Below are 21,719 nucleotides of genomic sequence, written 5' to 3' on the forward strand. Positions count from 1 at the left end.
CACAAGAAACATGATAGAGCTGTAACCATTAGATTAAAAAGAATGTGGCTCTGTTTTTTTTTTTAAAGAAAAATGAAAGAAGAAAATTTCTATGACATGCTTGACATATGTATGTATCTTTTTTATAATTCCCTATTTAAAATTTTCCAGATTAATCAACTAATTATTGATTTTTGTTTCACAGACTAAGAGAACTTCTTTATAATCTTCTGTTTTTTATTTTTTTTTTTGTTTTGTTTTTTTTTATAATCTTCTGTTTTTTAAATGAATGTTCTAGATTTAACCAATTCATTGTTAATGAATTTCTGGATTTACCTATATAATTAAAATGCCTCATCTTTATCCTTAATTAACAATTAAATTTAGGTCTTTAATTATATTGATTAAGTTGACTATCCCTCAATTCTACTTCTCTGGAAGTTAGGAGATATGGAATGTTTATAATCTTAGAACTTTTCTAGTCACTTAATCATTCTCGTTAAGGTATATTTTAACCAGAACTAAGTTACACATAAGCTACAGCCTCCATTCACGATCTTCTCATTTCAGTTTCAAACTACAGAGGAACTCTCAGGTAAAGTTCAAATGCACTATTTTATTTTTTAAATTTTAACACATATTGTAGGGGAAGGTGTCTAGGGCTGCAAATGATTAGCAAGAAGAACAAGAATCCAGAGTTAAAAAGTATCAGGAAAGTAATTCAATCCAGGGGAAAACAATAAATATTTAATTTGAATAAATATGTTCAAATCCTGGCTTTGTTACTGACACCATACTTAACCTAGAATAGGTTTATCTTTTGAGACTTTTTTAACAACTACAAAATAAAGATAATGATACCCATAGGGGTACTGGGTGGCTCAGACAGTTAAGCCTCCAACTCTTGACTTCGGCTCAGGGCATGATTTTAGGATTGTGAGATCCAGCCCTGCAGCAGGCTCTGAACTCAGTGTGGAATCTGCTGGAGATTCTCTCTCTCTCTCTATCTTTCTCTCTCTCTCTGCACCTCTCCCCTCATTTGCACACTGTCTCTCTCTCTCTGAAATAAATAAATAAAATCTTTTTAAAAAATTTAAAAATAAAGATAATGATACCCATTGTAACCAAAACACACACAATGCATAATAGAGGCTAAACAAATAGTAGCTGCTATTATAATGATTGACAAGTAAATATAACAGCAAGGAGGGTAAAAATCAGGGAGCACTTCTTTCGTGAATCTTTTCCAATTATTCTAGTCACCATTGATCTCTGCTCTTGGACTACTTTAGTATTTATTGGTTGTAGTAAATTTAGCTTTCCATTTTATCATGCCTGTTCTCTATTTCATCTGGGTAATCCTTGCATTCACACATTGCTAGAAGCACCTTTAGAGAAGAAAGGTTGATGGGTTCATGTGGTTGATTTCTTTTTTTCCTAGTACAGAACTTTTTATCTATCCACCTGTCCACATACATGCACACGTGTGCACATACACACAGAGACATACACATGTGCACTGGTTAAATAAATAAATCCACCTGAAAGATTCAAGAGGAAGCGCAAATAAATTTTAAAACTGATAGAAATTTTTTTTTGTTTAGCAATAATCATTCTTCCAATTATATACTCTTTCTTTGGATACACTGTCAAAATTATCTTAGATATTCAGTAATTCTTATTTAAGGAGAAGAAAAAAATTCAAATATGCCTGGATTCCTACTAACATCATAGTATTAAAAACAAGAAAGGTGAAGCCATATTGGATCATTCATTAGTAAAACTAAATAAAGACAAGTAAGTTTAATATTATAAAATAAAGGCTTTCAAGGAGGGAAATGTTGACAAATGGGAAAATGTTTCTTTCTATATTAATACAAAAGCTGGGCATCCCGGTTGGCTCAGCGGTTTAGCGCCACCTTCAGCCCAGGGTGAGATCCTGGAGACCTTTAAAAAAAGAACAATCTGACATTATCACTTTTTTTTTTTTTTTAAGATTTTATTTATTTATTCATGAGAGACACAGAGAGAGAGCGGCAGAGACAAAGGCAGAGGGAGAAGCAGGCTCCATGCAGGGAGCCCGATGTGGGACTGGATCCCAGGTCTCCAGGATCTTGCCCTGGGCTGAAGGTTGGTGCTAAACCGCTGAGCCACCTGGGCCTCCCACACTATGAGTTCTTTATGCAAACAACTCCTACCACATTCCTGCTTCATTACAAACCCCAAATTGGAAGTCCAACACTGGGTATTCTTATCATGTTCTAACCGCAGTATCATTGCATCTTCTCTTCAATTTTTCCTACATATTCTCTCTATTTAGGGCCTCCACTAGCTCAGGATGCCTTCTGAGGAAATTTTAAAAAGCCACTGCACAGGTGCAAGTCTTACAGAGCAAGCAGATAGCACCTTTGTGAAAATTCAAGGAAAGCACTCCTTCCTCTGAATAGAAGCCCCACAACAAAAGACACCACCGTTAGGTAAGTGGAGCTTGGTTAGGACTTCAGCCAGCTAGTACCCTGATCTGGGTTTCCCTGGGCAGGAAGCAAGCTATCCAGTTTTGCTAGCAGGCCCCTTTATGTTCCACCAGTTCAAATCACTCAGTTTGTCTTACCCTCCCTTTTGATTTGTATCTTGATTTTTGTGAAGCCTTTGCTGACTCCACATCCTGATACCCACATCCAGACAGAATCAATCATTATCTCTTCCATGCTACCCTGTGCTTTTACATTTTTTGTTACTATACTTATTATATCGTATTAGCTGTAAGCTTACAATTTACAGACTGTGAGATTAGTAATAGCAAGTTTCATGTTTTAATTTACATTTATAAACCTACTGATTAGTACCATCTAGAGATGAAAGCACTATTTTTAAAAAATTTATTGAATGAAAAAATGAATGAATGAATGAATCCATGCATGAATGGATACATACATGGACAGAGAAGTGAATATATATGGTTAAATAAATAAATAGCTAATTAAAATGCTTTCATAATTATTTACTTACCCCTAAAAAGATCATGTCCTGGAGTGAAGTAACTTGCCTCAGGTCACATAGTTGGAAAGTGCTGAATATGGGTTAAAATCAGGTCTGTTTAATTCAGAGCCCAAATTCCTCACTGCTATATTTTACCTCTCCTCATGTATTCACTTTGGTACTCTCTCAAAGTCAAGTGTCTTGGGCCCAACAGCTGGTACTCAATAAATGATAACTGATCAAATTAACTAATGAAATTTAAGTGAAGCTCTCTTTAGACAACTACGGGAATTACTGAAATCCAAACCGGGATATCTTTAAATAATCACGATGTGTCTGAAAAAGCATATTACAAATAAATTCAAAATATACTATTGCAATGATCGCATGCATGAATTAATACTATAATGTGTGTATTAAATCATTTTTAAAGTATACTATCTAGTGTTCCATTTCTCTCAAAACTAATGTAAAACAAGACAAGCAGCGATAAAACCTTCATTCATGAATACACTTCAGGCATTATAAATTTTTTCTTAGCAAATGTTCCATCTGAAGGAAACATTATTTATTTACAGTGTTAATGAACTTTTATAACAAACTCATTAGTTTTCTTAACTCCTCTTTAAATTCCTTTAAAATGAATTATCTCATTTTACGTATTTCTCCTATTTAATAGATGAATACACTGTTTATTTTGAAGGCATAACAACAAACAAGCATGGCCACTGGCTTGGGTAGAGACAGATGAGTGGGCAGGCTTCAGTCACAGAAACCAGGTGCTACAGACCACATAGGAGGAACATATTCCTGGAAGAGAAGGAAGCAAGACCTGAAGGACAAGTAGGATCTAGACAGATGAAATGAGTGGAGTAGGGGAAAGGCCCAGATTCAGAAGAAATCTTGGTGTGTAGGGGAAATTCAAATTAGCATCACAAGCAAGATAAAGAGTTTAGGCTTCATCTTGAGTGTGAAGAAGAGCATCTAAGGGGCTTTATTTTATTTATTTATTTTCTGAAGGCTTTTAAATGAAGAAATTAGGATCAAACTTGTTCTCTAGAGAGATGACTCTGGTTGCAGTATAGGCTCATTGGATTTGACAAGGGAAGAAGTGGTGGCAATTTTAAGAGGTGATAGACCAGGCCAGAACTAAGTTAATGACAGTGTGGAGAGAGAAAAATCTCACTTTGTCTATATGTTCCTTTTTGGTCTTATCACTGCTTAGCACTATGCAACCAATAGGTGGGAAAGTGTAACTGTTGATTTTACATGACAGGGATTTTACCTGCCTTCCGTTTCTACTCCATCTTTAAAAATGCAATTCAACACGTTGTTTGACATATCTGAAGCCTTCAGCAAAAAACAAAACTCTTCCTGGTCATGCATTTTTTCTTGTATATTTCAAACACTACTGTTCCTCACAATGCGTATTTTTAAAGCACGTGCACTTTTCATTTCATCCTAAAAGTCTGTTTCTTTCCCTTTCTGAGTAGGTGGAAGCTAAATAAAATGATTGCTCATTTTTTTTTTCAGTACATATTTATTTGATCCAGGGAAGTAAACAAATAAAAAGAAAGTCAAAAGAAAAACACCCTTAGGAATCCTTTGGAATGATAAATGTGAAGTGCTGCAGAACCACAATCATCACAAATATAGTAAATATTCTCTATATACTTTAATCTAAAAGCTAAAAATGAATTTAAATATTTAGGAAAAAATTAACACAGGCTATTTTCCACTGTCTTTCACTCAGTTTTACCTTTCTAATCTCTTTAGCATCTTTGCCTTCCCACCATTTTCACTCCTGCAAACTGAATTCACGCATCCACTAGATTGCATGTGGCCTTCCACAAGAGCCTCTTCTCTTATCTCCTGATTCTACTTTCATCTCTTCAGGAAGTTAACAGACTGGTCAGTCTGTCAACCAAATATTGTATCTGGCACCAAAAACAAGCCAATCAAAGTGCGTGTATGAAAGAGTCTTTACAGAGATAGAATTGAGGAGTTATAAACAAGAGAGAGAGAGAAGAGGAAAATAAGATTTAGATAAATAGTTCCTAAGTAAAGATGTGTACAACAGTGTTCTTTTGTAATGAGAAAAGTGTGTGTGTGTGTAAACACTCTAGTGTAAACCTTTCAACCATATATTCTTAAGAAATAGCTCTTATTCCAAGACTGTGTTGTTCCCTACTTCTCCCATAAACTTTCTTATTAATGTATTTCTGGTATATATAATATAGCAAATGGTATAATTTCCTGTGTTCAAGTGTTTGCTCTAATGCCATTACACAAAAATAAGAAGCTGTCAGGCTTATTTTGGTTTCAAAACTGACTTTGAAAACTGGATTCATCTGAGTAATCTAGAAGTCAGTAACCTAAAGTCTGAGGAACATTGATTTTGAGGCTTTGAAGTCAGTATCAAAAATGTTAAATGCTGGAGGCAGAACGGGTTTGGGAAAGCATGTTTAGTTCACTAGGAGTGAATCAGAAGTGCAGGTAACCAACTGACATCCAGTGAAGCAGAAATACACAACAAGCACAGGAGGGAAGGTCATCAATAGAGAGCTGGATCATGGAAGAACACAGATGGAAACACAGATGAGGGAGTCATGAAGAAGGTGCCACTGGGACCACTGAGAGTGCTGTGCCAAGAAGAGTAAAATGAGGAACTATAAACATAGGATGATAAGCTTTGCAACAGAAAGAACAACAGAGGCCAAATTAGGAGTCCATCCCGGGCAGTTGAACTAAGCTCCTCTGTGTATTTCAGAGGCCAAGGAGACTCCCCAAAGTACAGGTGCTAGAGACCCTAGAGCTGGAGCTACTACCTAGTTTTCTCCTTTGAGTTCCCGGGTTTCTGCCTTTTAAAATTGTATTGCTTTTCCCATTTTTCCCCAGCCTAGTCCCTTTTGAATTATGATGGATTTAAACGGCATTCTTAATTTTAGAATTGTCATCTCCACAAAACGTTGTTTCCTAAATCACACTTCTGTCTCTGTGCATCACCTATAAGCTGGTTACACCCATTTTTAGAGCCCTGGGGTACCACACTATGGCCCAAACCACAACATTTCAAGCCTAGTACTCCGAGATGCTGGGCTAAGCGGGGGATAAAGGTGAATGAATCAAACATAAAAAAAATATGACATAATTGGTATGACGTCTAGGCTCTACCTGGTAAGTAAGCAGTCCTGCACAAGTTGCAGAAAAAAATAGGAGGACAACCAGAAAAGACTAAATGGTCATGGCAAAGAGGAAGAAAAATATTCAAGGAAACATTAAAGACAAAGTGAATTTTGTGGGCAGGTGGGGAACAAAAGAAACTGAAAGAAAAGAGGCAGAGAGGCAGACAGCATGTTATGAATGGAGAGTCTCTCCCACATAGGAAAAAAGAATTTTATTAATAAGAGTAAACTTTTCCAGAAACATTTTATATAAAGGAGATCACTGTATCTACATTTCATTAAATTGTAGAGCAAGAAGAAAACAAAGCATTTTGTCAAAAAGTGAGGCAACTGAGATCTAGTAATTATGGCTTTTTCTCCCCACAACCACCCAGTTACTGTAAGAGCATGTTCAACTTTATAGCTTACCATTTTTACATTTTGTATTCGTTTCATAAAACTGAAGAGTGAAAAATTACAATTGAAATTTATAAAATATTTGTTTTTTTTTTCAATTAGGTGCATATAATTCGGGAAATGGATAGGAACTCATCTAATTTGATGAGCACTGGGTGTTATTCTACATGTTGGCAAATTGAACACCAATAAAAAATAAATTTATAAAAAAAGGAACTCATCTAATTCAAATGGACAGATGACATAGTCTTCCAGACTGTGTAAGATAATTAGGAATATAGATCTTACCTACTGTCATATTGTGTACCATCTAGATTTGACAAATATATTATCTATGTCTTTAAGCCATTGATAAATATTTTGAACAGAGCAAAAGTAATAACTTCATGGCATTGCCTGTAGAAATGCACACTGAATTTTTAATCAACTGAACAGTCCTGCTCTCCAGTCCATGTTAAAAAAAATGTTAGCCAAGTAATATATATGTGATATACCATATATAAATGCTTGTATGAATGCATAGCAAAATAAATGAAGTATATATACATTAGAAAAAATCAGTTAAAAGTGATGGCAAATGCCTACCTGTATATATTTGTGAATGTACCAAGAAGCTTGCTTTCCATCATTCACTGATTCCACTGTAGTATTAGCCACACCAACAATATCACCACCTGCAAACACCCATGGTTCACTGGTTTGCATAGTTTCTGGATCTACTTCTGGGAGATTCCATCTGTTGAATTTTAGAGGGCTCAAGGCTTCTTTTACTGGTAGGAAGAAAGTGAAAGGCAAGAGGCAATGAATAATCTGTGTACCACGTAACAATAATTTGAAAATTACGAAAAATTATGACTTAATTATTGTTTTAGGGATTCAAACAACTGTTTTTAATGAACCATGAAAGATGGAAAGTTAATGAAGTATCTGAGTTAACAATACATTCTAAGGATATTGACTTAACCAATTCAAAGTATACCTCACATACAGGCATTGAAAACTTCAAATTTGGGCAATATTTCAGATCTGATATATACATCTCGGAGTATAGATCCAAGAAGGAAAGTATAGCCCTTCAAATATTTTGATGTGTATAAAATCCATTTACATCCCTCTAAATGAATTTAAATGAATTTTCTTTTTTTAAAAAAGATTTTATTTATTTATTCATGAAAGACACAGAGAGAGAGCAGAGACACAGGCAGAGGGAGATGCAGGCTCCCCATAGGGAGCCCAATGTGGGACTTGATCCCAGGGCCCCAGGATAATGCCCTGAGCTGCTGAAGGCAGATGCTCAACCACTGAGCCACTTAGGTATCCCTAAAATGAATTTTCTAAGATTTTATTTGTCCCTTATTTTCACAAATATGATATTACTCATATGATCCTAAGCTTGTCCCTGTGTGTAACAGGTACAAGTTATATTGTGAATTTGGGTCTATGGCCAGTTTCTCCCTTTTCCCAGAAGTTTTATAAACAAAACAAGAGAAAGTCTTCTACATTTGATCGAAATATTTGCACCGAGTATTAAGCAATGGACCTAGAATATAGCTACATTAGCCATCAGTTTCTGTTTATTTTATAAAAATCAACAAATGCAAACACTACCAATGGTTCCTTGTGGAAATTGCTTTGTAAAAGAATTTTAAATTATTTGCTGTACTCCAGTGAATCCAAATGTGTCATGAAACAAGAAAGAGTTCAAGTTCCTTTAAGAAAAATATCCAAACATATATCTTTGAGTAGACATATGATCCTGATATTTGGAAGAGATAAAAGAATATAAGTCACAGAAAGGATTCATCAAGAGAAGAAGAGCATAAAGATAGTAGCATCATGTATAATGGAGCAAACTGAGCCAGTGTTTAGGATTAAATGTTTTCTCCAGGTATTCATGTCATGAATATTAAGTACAACATCTCAGGACAAACTTATGGAGCTATTCTTTACTTTAATTGAAAAGAGAGTATAACAACTTAAATAGATTGTAAAATTTTGGAACACAAAAGTTAGTTGTTAAATAGATTACTGAGTCAAGTTTAAAATAAAATAACCAAATGTAAAAAAAAAATATTCTGAAACCTAAAACCATTTCTTCTAAACAATAATAGTAAAACAAGACATAAAAATAAAACGTCATTGTTTTCTATCTGGAAGTACTGTTCCCCACAAATTATATGTTCCCCACAAAACTGTAGATTCCATGAGAATGTGTCCATGCTGCTGGTCACTGTACCACAAAGCCTACTTACAGTACTCGGAGCATAGGAGACACCCAATTCAATGCATGAGTGAATGGATGAATGAGTGAATGAATGAATGAACAGATGGGTTAATGCTATTGTGCTCAGGTTCTTATCTAAAAATCTAATAGTGTTTATATCTCTGATGTGATTTCACCTTTCATCGAGAGTAAAATTAAATATTCATGTAATTATTTTCAATGCAGAATGGCATTTTGAGAAGATTTTTCTAATGTCTTTAAAGGTCACATGAAAAGACACCTTTATCATTTGTTCCCCATCGCCTAACAGATCATCACTACCATCTGTTGACAGTTACTTGAGTTGCAAAAAAGCCAATAGTAAGCATTGTTTGTCAATTCAACCTATTACGATAATAATGGTAACTGGAACACACCACCATTGAATGGTTTTTATGTAATGGAGATAGAGACAGTAAACAATAATTCTCCTGTAAGAAATGACCTTATTTGTCCAAGATTTTGATACAACTTTGTTCTATATAGACAATTGAAATAAAGATTTTTAAATGAGTAGGAATCCAAAATTATTTCACCAGGAGGAGATCAAAGCCCTTTTATACATTTTCCTCATGCTTTTTTACAGGGGTATCCTTGAAGGTTAGTACAGATTTCACTCTAAACTTGAGCAATGTAGGGATTATGCCTTAGTTATCTTTGATTTCCCACAGTAGCTATTAGAGTCAAAGACATATATACCGTGAAGTTATTGAAGCTTAAGCTCTCGGGTCTCTCATTTGCATGGTCCTCTTTTAAGGTTCTGTGCCTAAATTTGAGTTTGTAATTTTTTTTTTCTTTTTTATAAAGGAGTCCTCAAATTATATAAGCTTCAGGCCTCACAAAACTTGACTTAACCCTGGAGTACTGTGTGTTAAACACAATAGGTACTGACTAAATGCTTGCTGAATTAAAGTGAAGTCCTTAAGTGATATGTTTTATAATTTCTAATGACTTAAAAAATGTAAATAGTATGATTTACTTTAATATTAGAGCTCCATCTCTAACTCAGTCAATAAGTAGTCAGGAGATGTTACTCTAAGTTTAATAAGTAAATCTTGCATTTCTTAAAATATTTAGCACCAACACCATAAGCCACCCTAGGAGCATTTATTTGTGAATTCAAAAGCACTATTCTATTCACGGGTCTTCCATTATGTATGCATTGTATGATTTTAGGTCCCTAAACATTCATACATACTCATGTTTACTTTTGAAAATATGCTCTTTCTTCAATATTTTATTCATTTATATCTTGAAGTCTTAGACCTGAATATTAACTGTTTTAATTATTTTATCATTTGTAATATCCAGCTAACCTCACGAATAATCAAACACTCTGACACTGTGTACCAAAAAAAGAAAAGGATTTTTCTTTCATATTGAAAATTATCTCAGCCCCCTTTTAAAAACTATCCACTCAATTTCTCCCCCAATATTTCTAAAGGCCTTCAAGTTTAGCATGTCCATAGTTTCACTTAAAAAATAAATAGAAAAAACAATGAGGTCAAGCAATTGGTTGTGATGTTATTAATATATTACAGCAAAGCTTACATCGATCAAAATGCAGATCATTTGTTTCCACTTTAATATCTAATATGTTGACTTGTCAATATCTACAAAGCATCTTTCGAAAAATAGAACATGGGCAATTTATATGAATATAAAAGAAATGCTACAGTAGGTAAAAAATGTTTTCTATCAGTGGCACTAAGCAGCTAATGCAAGAATGACTGTTCATTACAACTTGAACATCAAATGATTCGGATCATTTCCCTGTTGGCACAGTGGACTCAATATTTAAATATATGATCTATATGTGTTCATTTGTGTGTGTGTGTGTGTGTGTGTGTATATAGATATACATACATATATATATATAGATTTCGACATTTATAATGAAATAGAGATAAAGGAAGGGGGATAATCCATTAACTTATTGAAACATCGGCTATGATTACGGATCCAAATAACACCTTTCATGATTTCAATGACTCTTGAGATATAGTAGTTATTTTTATAACCCTATTTTGTAAGCTCCAAAGTATTCAATTTAGAACTCAAATCAGGGATTAAGTGAAAAAAATGCATACATATTTTATGCATAATTTGTCAGAAAGAAGTTCATTTATTTAGCTACATCTTATGAGGAAGACTTTCATCCTCCTCATCATTGTAACTATTCTTCTATAAACTTCTCACAGCTCACTTACATCTCTGCTGATACGTTTAACTTGAAATACAATAAAATAAATCTCAGAAGCACATCTTCTGTTCTGCCTTTATCTAGCTTGGAAGGAGTGAAAGCATAAGTGGATGAAAAATGTATATTTACATTTGCAAACCAAATAACTGCTTGCCATTTCCTATGAAGTGTTAAATGAATATTAATAGAAGGATTGTATTTTTTTTCCTTGTTTATAAAATAACAGGAGTGAGGGGAGAGGGATTTTCTGTTATGATATGCACACTTTTCCCACGGATTTCCATGAGACTGCAGCATATGTCCCAGTAGCTCCTTGGTTGAACAGAAAAAGAACTTGAAAAAGAACCCTAAAACATGCTTATTCACAGTCTATATTATTCTGCAAATGGGAGAGAAATGTGTTAAGTGATATGGTGCCTGGAATTTTATGCAGTCTTTAAAAAGAACAAAAACATCCTTAATTCATACCAAACATTCAAGATTTATGTTAATTTTCTGCTTTAATTACTACTATGTTCAAATGAGCTTATTTAAAAAACAAAGACACTCTGAGGTAGCTTTAAAACAAGAAATGGTTTCGAAATAAGAACTTTTAGTCAATTTAATGTTATGCATGAAATGATTTTTTTATATAGACTTAATTGTATTGTGACACACAAGTTCTTCACTAAGCCACAGCTTAAAATTGCAGAAACCGTCCCTCAGGGACACATCACTAGCAGATGCAGATTGCCAAGGTCAATTAAACTGATGTAGCTGTGCTGTCATATACATAGAAGAGAAACCCACAAGCATATGACAAGTATATTTCTCAGTATTTATAAAAAGATGTCAAGAATGTTATATTTTAGTACATAAATATAAATTGATTCTGCATAAACAATAAAACAATACAACAGAAATCATAATGAAGAAGGATTATTGATATTCTTTTGGAGTGTTTTATATACTATAAAACAATGGGGGGCTAAAAAATTTCAACATTTATAATAAAATGATACCTTGAAAACACGGATGAATTCATCTATATACTTGTTTAATTTTGCATAACCTATTAGCCAATAGGACCGAAGCACAATGAAACAAAAAAGGCAAGCTGAGGTAATAATCTCAGTAATTCAGAGCTGAAAGCACAATCTCACCAAAAGCAAATGAATTCTAATTACAGGGCCAGGATATCAGAGTTCTGTCTCAACAAAATAATCTGGGGTAAAGAAGGGACAGCTCCAAAGAATGCCTTCCACTAAGAATATCAAGTTTGGATGCCATGAACTTTTCTTCACATCTCCCTTCTGCCTCTAAGTATTTGAATCAGTATGTAGTCCATTCACAGACACAATGGAACCCACAGTGGAGATTTATCATTGTCCTTCTGTAAACCTCTCAAACGTGAACCTTGATTGTGCATCTTCCCACTTCTCCAGGACCTCAAATATCATCTCTGACTCTCTTTAGAATATTGCATTTCTCATATTTCTTCTCTCATCTCATCTTCTATTTTGAAAAACTTTAGTTTTGGCATGGTTCTCTTTTTTCATTCTAACTTCCTCCTTTACCTAATTAGAGTAACTTACATTGATTGCTTACTTTCTTCACCACCCAAGTATGCTTTTTCTAAGCTGTCCCTCTAATGAAAATATGATCTCCATGGTTCCTAAATCCCGTGACCTCAGTCCTCCTCCCTTCTGCCTTCCTGTAGCATCCAAGACTTCTATCGCATTAATTTTTATCTCTTTCTTGATTTGCAGAATGCTACTCTATTTAGGCTCTGTTTATCTTTAAATGATCTGTCTTGGGCTTTGGCTCCTATTCATCCCATCTTTGTCTTCCCAACTCAAGTCATATGCCTTTAACTTCATTTCTATGACAATGACTTTAGACACGACTTCAAGCTCTTTTATTCTGGCACGTTCAGATTCCAGTATTGTTTCTGTACTGTTCCTTCCAAATCATCACATCCAAAGCCCAGTTTACAAACTTCTCCTGGGCCTTTCACTATTTCATGACTGATATTAGTAAGCTTGCTCTTTTGTGTCTTCTACTCATTGTGATCATCATTTATACTTTTTCTCTTCTCCTCAAACTTTTGATGGACCAAGCTCCTTTCTCTTGCTTATATTTTTGTCAGAAGGTCTTCCCTTATATTTCATAAAGAACATCAAATCTATTATATAAAACTCTCTGGTCATCCCATTGTCTAGAGGGTGGGGGGTAGGGGCAGAGGGAGAGAGAGGATCCACATCCAGCAGGCTCCACATCCACCATGGGCACAGAGCCACACCTGGGGCTCAACTGGAGGCTAAATCTCAAAACCTGGGATCATAACCTGGGCTGAAATCAAAAGGCTGATGCTTAACCAATTGAGCCACCCAGGTATCCTTTCTTCTTATTTATTAAAAAACAAACAAACAAACAAACAAAAAAAACCTCTCTCTCGTAACAAAGGCCAGTCCTTTCACATGAGCCTTTGTCAGCATTCGGCATTTTGTTCCATAGATTATATATTCTATTATTCACCACTCCTTCTGAATTAAATGTTTCTTATAAGCATGTACATACACGTACAGTATTCTCAACTTTTAGGTCATTCTAGATCTGCATTTGCCTCTCAAAACTTCACTAAAACTCTTTTCACTAAGATGATTGATTAGCTCCAGGTTGCCACATCCAGCAACTCTCCTCAGTGATCACCTTGTTTCAGGACCAGGCTAAGGTGGAATGAGGCACCCAATGAACAAAACTTATGAAGGTCCTTAGGCTCAGGACCTTAGGCTCAAGTACAGGTAGGCATTTCACTTGTCTCACCCAAACTGTAGCAATGCCTTCCTCCATTTCTCAGCAATATTCAACAGATAACCACTTCCTCTTCATAAATGTCCCTTAGCTTGGCTTCAATGATACCACACTTTCTGATTTTCCACCTGCCTCCATGATCACCATTCAATCTCCACTATTGTTTTTTTCTAGTCTCCTTTCTCAAAGGAGCTAGAGATAGATTTTTAAAATCTTGGCATAATCTTTGAATCTTCTCTTTCTAATAATCTCAACATCTAACCAATTAATATGTTCTGACAATTCATGCAAAGGAGATTCTCCTAGTTACTTCTTACTCCTCATTTTTATCATCCTCCCCTAATGAAGAACAGTAAGAAAAGCGATCAACATTTACTGAACCCTTGTATGAGGCAGGTACGGCTGTACATTTCCATATAATAATCTCATTTAGACCACAAAACAACTCTTTTAAGGTAGGTATTATCATCTTAAATATGGCCAAGGAATGGCAGAGCCAGCATTCGAATCCAATTATTTCTGACTCCAAACTCCTCCTTGCCACTGACCTTTGGTAGAAGGACAAGAAAAAGACAAGAATGAGTCAAAAATAGTCTCTTCAAGTTTCACAATGGGGACCACTGAAATAGCTAAAATGAACCAGAGTGAGGTTTAGAGAGATAGCAAAGAATTCTAATTTTGACAAGCTTTACAGATAATAGTCTCCAGGTCAACTCTTCCAATGAAAAATTATCTTTTCCCGTTTTGTTAAATTAACCATAACCACTTTTTGTTAAACTAGTCACTGTGTGACTTCATTTTAGTTACTTTGCGTCCACCACTCCTTGAGCTTAGGGACCATATATGAGTCAGTTCCTTCTTCAGCATCTTACACAAATTGGCACATAAGAGGAACTCAATGAATGTTATTTGTTGAAAAAATGGAGTAGTTGTCCATCCCATTTATTTAGCACTGATGTTATCCTGTCGTGATTATTTTTCTTGCAGATCATATTGCCACAATTACAGACTGTAATTACAGGACTGCAGAAAGGAAATCCAAATATTTTCCTTAAAAAAAAATTTCCTAAAAAACTTCTATAGTGACAAACACACTGACTAGGGAAGAATATGTACTTGGTTATTTCTTTTGATTGATTTAACTATTCAATTTCTCTGCTATAGTTAAATAATGTTGTTTATATATGCTTGTAGAATTCAGGCAGTGGGAAAGTACAGATTTAATTTTCCTCCCCTCTATACTTAGAACAAGCTTAGGCTCCCCAAGTTAAATACAAAAAAAAAAAAAAAAGAAAAAGGATGTCAATAATAGCCTGTAGCAACTCCTTTTGTTTTACTTGTATTCTACAGGGAGTCCTATTCTCATTTCCTAAACTGACCAACTAATCAATTAAGAATTAAAATTGTCCAAGCACTTCACCTTGATTTGCTTGTTTCTCTGCAATAATTCCATCTATTTAAAACCCTAAACTCCTTGAAGATTTGATTTCATTTTATCTGGAAGAGATCTCCACAAGGAGGTCAGTGTCCTTGAAGGAAATATATGGGGATTGTTTTCAAATTCTCTGTTGGATTCCCAAATGCTGTACTTTGATTTGCTTATTTATATTCAATGATGCCATCTACTTAAGGCTACAAACTCCTGGAAGGAATAGATCATCCTTTAATCTGATTTGGACCATAATCATCATAATTCTATGCACATTTGGGTGCTTAATACTTCTTGATAATTAGGAGTCAGTGAAAAAAGTAGAGAGGCTACTGAAATATTTTATATATACTCCCTAGTGAAAGAACCTTTTAAAATGCTGAATGATACCATCAAGTGATATAAATAATTAAAGAAAGGGATTAAGAAAAATGTTTAATATAAAATCCCCATTTACTGCATTTAAAGCATAAATAAAAACAAATAGAAAGCCAGTAGTAAATTATACTACTGGTGAAAACAATATTATTAAAATATAAGTGAATACTGAAAAATATTTTAATTAACAAAATAAATCAAATGGAAAAGATTCCCTAAATAGAGCTTTAAAAGTAAGTCTATGTGTGTTTGACTGCCATGACTAATTATGTATCCATGTAATGTGTGTTCAATTTGGGCTTATTTAAATAGCAGAAATGCTCATTAGCTGCAGTATATCTGTGAAGCTTCAGTAAACAGTTTAATGGTTTTTATGTTTAACCAATTTCATAAGTTCCCGTAATTTTAGCTTTAGCAGCTCATTAATGTTATTTTTTGATATCCATCTTACGACTTTTTTTTCCCTTGTCAATCGGCTGTAGGCATACTTCAATGCAAACTAAAAACATACAGTAGAATATATTTTAAACAATTTTAGTACATAAGTAAATGCATAATTCAAAAACGTAGTTTCTTTATATAGAGCATGGGTTGTATTTCCATGCAGTCAAGAAATATCTTTGGCATTGGTGAAGGTTATTGCCTTCATAATGATAATAATGACAAACATTTATTGAGAATGCCTCCATGAATGCGTGGCTGGTTCTGACCTAGGCAACATATATATTGTGTCTGTGAATCCTCATAGAATATTTGTTGTTACAATTTTATAGTTAAGGAAACTGAGAGTGAGGTAAGTTACTTAAGTCACACTCTTAAGATCTGAACCTAACTACAAATTATCTACAGATGTACCAACAAGAAAAGCCTGGCAGTCTTCAGGGGGCATTTGGAGATATACACCTAGAACTCAGGAGAGAGCTCTGTACCTTGGGATTAGATGTAGGCATAAGAATGGATAAAGTTAATCAAAAACATAAATCCAGGTAAGAGTCAACCAGTTATTTTTTAAAGTGGCAGCAAGCACAACCTAAACTAAAGCCAAAGGGAAATCATCATTTCATGAGACTCAAGGCATTTCTGAGCCACACAAGCCAAGAAGAGATAATTTCAAGAAACGTAAAATACAAGAGAAATGGAAGATAGGTAACTAGATTTGGTGACTTGAAGGTCAATGAGCAGTAAAAGGATGAGATTTGTAGATAAATGATGAGAGCAAAAGGCAACTAAAAGAGGTTAAGGACAGAGGACCTGCAAAGACAGCAAGGCAGTGCATACAGGACACTTTCGGGAGTTTAATAAAGATTGCATAGGAAAAAAAATAAGGTATTAGCTTGCATTCATTCATTCAATTAGCATTTATTTATTGTTTACCATCTTTAAACCCTGCTATAGGCACTATAGCCTTCTTAACATGGGAGGGGGTGTTATATGCTGAGGGAAGTAAGAAGAGAGGTGCTTTAGATCTAGGGAGATGAAGGATCAAGGAAGGTTTTTTTAATGAGATGACATCTGAGCTAAAACATGAAGGGTAAGAAAAAGCCAGCGTGTGAAGACCTTGAGACAGATCTTTGTAGGCAGATGGAAACATTGCAGAGGCATTAGGGTGAGGTGAAGTTGATGCATTTGAGGAGTAGAAGGAAGGGAAGCTTTATGTGGGTGAAAGAAGCAAGGTAAGAGGTGAGGGGACCTGAGGGAAAAGTAGGGGCTTCATCAGAGAGGGTTTTATAAGCTCTGAGAACTTTATTCTAAATAAAGTAGGAAACCACTGGAGGGTTTGGAGTAGGAGAATCACATGATATCATTTCTATTTTATAAGGGCTGATTCTGGTAGGATTATATGGAAACAAGAGGAAAACAAGATGACCAATTAAGAGGCTATCTTCTTAATGCAAGTGAAAGTATCCAGCATCTGACCATTCCCTCAAGAGAAGTAAGATTTTCTGGCCTTCAAATGACAGTTTACATAAATGCCACTTTCATATGCTTTTGTCTTTACTGTGGATTTTTTGTAGACATTCTGAATAAAGCAATCATTTCATTCTATTCTAGTCATCGCAACATGGTCATCCCAATATTCACCCACCTCTTCATTCATTCATTCATTCATTCATTCATCCATTTTTCAGTGAATACTTGGGACTGTGGCTGGGTACTTTAGAAATATGAACAAACTACCCTATAGTCCTATTGTAAATATAATTTAAAGTATATAAGATATACAGGGAGAAGGAGGAGAAGAGCCAGAGCCAAAATGGACACACATATTTATATCTTCCCTCTGTGTAGGAGGAAACATATTTAATCAGCATTCCCCTTTAGATTTCTAGTATCCAACAACTTTTGAATAAAATTCAGATACTTTAGCCTGTACATTAAAAACACTTTGTGAATTAGCAATGATATGTTTTTCCACCTTCATAGTTTCTCATTGTCTACATTATGATCTAGTAACTACTCCATGTACATCTCTATCTATTCACTGTGATGAAATGTGCTTTCCCTGTTTTTGCTCTCTTAAGTCCCATCCCATCCTCACCTCCCCTACAGATGCCATTGGTTCCGTAAAACCTTCTTTGATTCTGCCAGCTAGAGGTCATCTCTCCACCCTAAGTGCCACACTCATAGTTTTTCTGTTTCTCCTCATGTCACTTTCTATCTAATGGCATTTTTATTTCGGTGCATTTTTATTTCTCGCCCTCTATTAGACTGAAAACTCTTGTAGACAGAGACAATGTCAGGTACAATTTTTGTGTACCCAGGAGAGCCTAACAGAGAACCCGATATACTTAGCAAATACAGAAGGAAAGAATGGGAAATAAGGTCCCACAGGCATGTAGGAGGGAAGATTAAAAGGGTGTCAAAATTAAATTCAGGTATTTGGTTTCAATCCCACCATCGGAGGGGTGGGAGTAATTTTAGATTCTAAAATTGAGTATGAGGATAATGCCATAATACTAGTGATGTAGAAGTTCATTTGGCAGCAGTGTGCAAATATAGGGGAAAATATTAGGCCATATTAAACCAAGTGATTTATCAATACATTTTGCAGAGGACATGGAAAATCACTGGATATTTTTTAAGCATGTAGTACATAATAATCTTGACATTATTTCATGCACTCATCTATAAAAATAAATGGCTAGTAAGTAAAGGTCCTCTGAAAACACTTAAAAGAGATTTGTAATTACTAAATATAAATATGGTTAGCATGAAGAAAAGGTTGGCATTAGTCTGTATCAACATTGGGTGGGACCTCTGAATGGATGTTAATATTAAAACTGGCTTTCTCCTTTAGCAATGCCAGCAAATTTGGGACACTGAATACATTATATGTACATATTCCATTTGAATTGAGTAGCTTTGCATATTTGGGATATAGATATTAAATATGATTCAATGTAATTTTCCAACTTATACAATTAAAACTTACACTTTTACAGGTCAGTGACTTGCTTAACCAAAGACTATCTTCAATTAAGTACACAGTTATTTTTATTTTGTGCTTTGAGCCAAAAATAAATGCAAAGTAACTAACAAAATAATCTGCAATGCAAAATACATATTACTAAGAGCATTAGTATAAAATATACGTCATTATTTTATATTTTAACTAAATTTCACATCTTGATTTTACTTTGCACAGCACTTTTGGGTAGTTTAATATTTCATACAAATATTAGGTTTCAGAATAAACTTTAATATACCATAGCCAACTAGTATTTAAAAGACAAATATAATAGGCCATGGTCAATAAAGCCCCCGACATCTATTACATTCACTATATGTTAAATAACACTGGCTATGTTTTATGATTTCTGTTCTCTGAAACAATTACATTATTTTTCCATTTTCTACCTTCTTTCCCCAGCAAAAGTTGTTTCATGCCACTGCTCTACCTCTTGAATGTAATCTTTGATTTGATGGAAAACTACTGATTTATCCACTGTTTCCCTGTAAGAATGCATATGATATCAACCACTAGTGAAACCTGGAAAATAAAGATAAGGGGAGGCTCTGAACAGAGCAATTCACTGGGGAGACAAACCTATTCCTATGCAGTTATTAGAGGGAAGTAAAATAATTACAGAAATATCATGTTGTACTTCAAATGGATGTCGAAGGCAGTTGTAAGTGATGTGATGTTGATTCTAAATCACTTTTAACACTGTTATCAGTCTGACCTCCTTCCTCATCACCTCCACCCTTTCAAAATAATTCCAAAGAAAAACTGTGCAAAGATTCTATTATTTTGGTGGGTTATTCTGCAGAAATGCCAGGACTTGCATTAAAATCCACCACTTCATCCTTACTTTCAGCCAGAAAAATATCTGATAATTAAGGCACTGTTTAAGAAAACATGTACAGTTTTCTACTGGGTTCCTGAGAATGCTTCTTTCCCAAAATATTTTTGAAAGCAAGACAGTGTAAAAGAAGAATAAAAGGAGTTCATTCTCATCCTGGGATGAGATATATTACAAAGGATATATTAATGTTTTGTTACTCAGGTATTATAAAATGAAATGGTAGCATGAGGAGCCACACATGTTAGTACAAGAGCAAAGATATAGAATCATGGAATAAAGTATCTTGACACCACGTGGTATCATAAGTTGACTTATCCCGCTCATAATGTGGTAGGTGAGATGTTTCTGGAATTCCAGAAGAAATGCCACACATCCTCTTTTATCATACTTTTAAGGGGTTATCCAAACTACAGGCTAGGACAGCTTTCAATCTTTAATTCAATCAATGAGTAGCACTGTTCTAAGTTCTGGGTTATGAGAGTGAAAAAACAAGACAAATGATACATAATGATCCCCAATGTCTGTTTTCAATCATTCCCTATTTTCTGAGTTCTAGTCCCATTTCCAGTTGAATGGATGAGCAAATCCAAATGCAACAAGTCACCATTTCCCTCAAATTTGTTCCATCTGCTGTGTTCCCGAATGCAATCAGCATTACAAACATCTGATCAAACTGCCACATAGATACTCCACATTCAAGCTCTGTAATCAAAGGGATGACCAAATCATGACTATTCTACTTAAGAAATATGTCTTGCTCTGAATGTTCTGTGGTTCTACCTCTTTTAATTTAATCTGGGCCTTAATCAGTAGCCACTCTAACAAAAACAGTCTTTTAACTGGTTTCGTTGACACTACTCTACCTTGATTCCCGGTCATCTTTTTTTTTTTTTTTTTTTTTTAACATCACAGCCCCTGTGGAACAACATGCTTATTTCATATTCCTGATGCATCTTACCATGTGGGTAGAGCACTATTGTTATAACACTCAGGGTGTCTCTCTATATCTTACCTGTCCTCAAAAAGCATAAATTAGTAATCTGCGAATCTGGAAAGAGAAATTAGGCATGCATAACTCACTCTGTCATATCTACAGCTTGGGAGCTACCCATGTGGGTAGAGGTTCTCTCCTTCCTTACTACTAACAATCCTGCTGGGGCACCTTCCCATTAGGGAATCTATATTGTGGGATCATACCCGTGACTGAGTGAATAACTGCCTAATTCAGGTGCTCAACACTAGAAAACACATTTGCCTTCTGATATGCACCGCCTCAAAGATGATTTCATGATTTCTAATTCCCCACTATTTGAAGAATATACAAATGGCCCAAAATCCAAGCACCTATCAGTATTATCTCATTAACAACAAAGATCTCTCCCATATATAAACCTTCCATTTTTCATGTAGGTATCTACAAAATAAAATTCAAAATCCAAGGATGCCTGGGTGGCTCAGCGGTTGAGCATCTGCCTTTGGTCAAGATGTGATCCTGGAGTTCTGGGATCGAGTCCCACATCCGGCTCCCTGTGAGGAGCCTGCTCTTCCCTTTGCCTATGTCTCCGCCCCTCTCTGTGTGTCTCTCACAAATAAATAAATAAAATCTTAAAAAAAAAATTCAAAATCCCTAACTTAGCATACAAATCTCTTGACTCCACATAAGCTTGTAGCCAAATTTCCTGCCATCTTATCCTAATCCATGTCCCACCCTTACTTTACCATATATCATACTCTCCAGCTAAACAAATTTCTCACCATTGTCTGGTCACATGAAACCATTTGTCAGCTTATATGTTTGTGTATGATA

At 34.9% G+C, this 21,719-nt stretch overlaps 1 protein-coding gene across 3 annotated transcripts in view; it reads right to left on the minus strand.

Moving 5' to 3' along the window:
- Positions 1-21,719, minus strand: part of DPYD (dihydropyrimidine dehydrogenase) — a 798,341-nt gene that overhangs the window by 408,700 nt on the left and 367,922 nt on the right. For all 3 annotated transcript variants that reach the window (XM_077905543.1, XM_077905544.1, XM_077905545.1), the window contains one exon: positions 7,125-7,309. In XM_077905543.1, coding sequence (XP_077761669.1) covers positions 7,125-7,309 — 185 coding nt within the window. The remainder of the gene's footprint in view (positions 1-7,124; positions 7,310-21,719) is intronic.

The sequence above is a fragment of the Canis aureus genome, chromosome 8 (genome assembly GCF_053574225.1).
Source record: "Canis aureus isolate CA01 chromosome 8, VMU_Caureus_v.1.0, whole genome shotgun sequence".
NCBI lineage: Eukaryota > Metazoa > Chordata > Mammalia > Carnivora > Canidae > Canis > Canis aureus.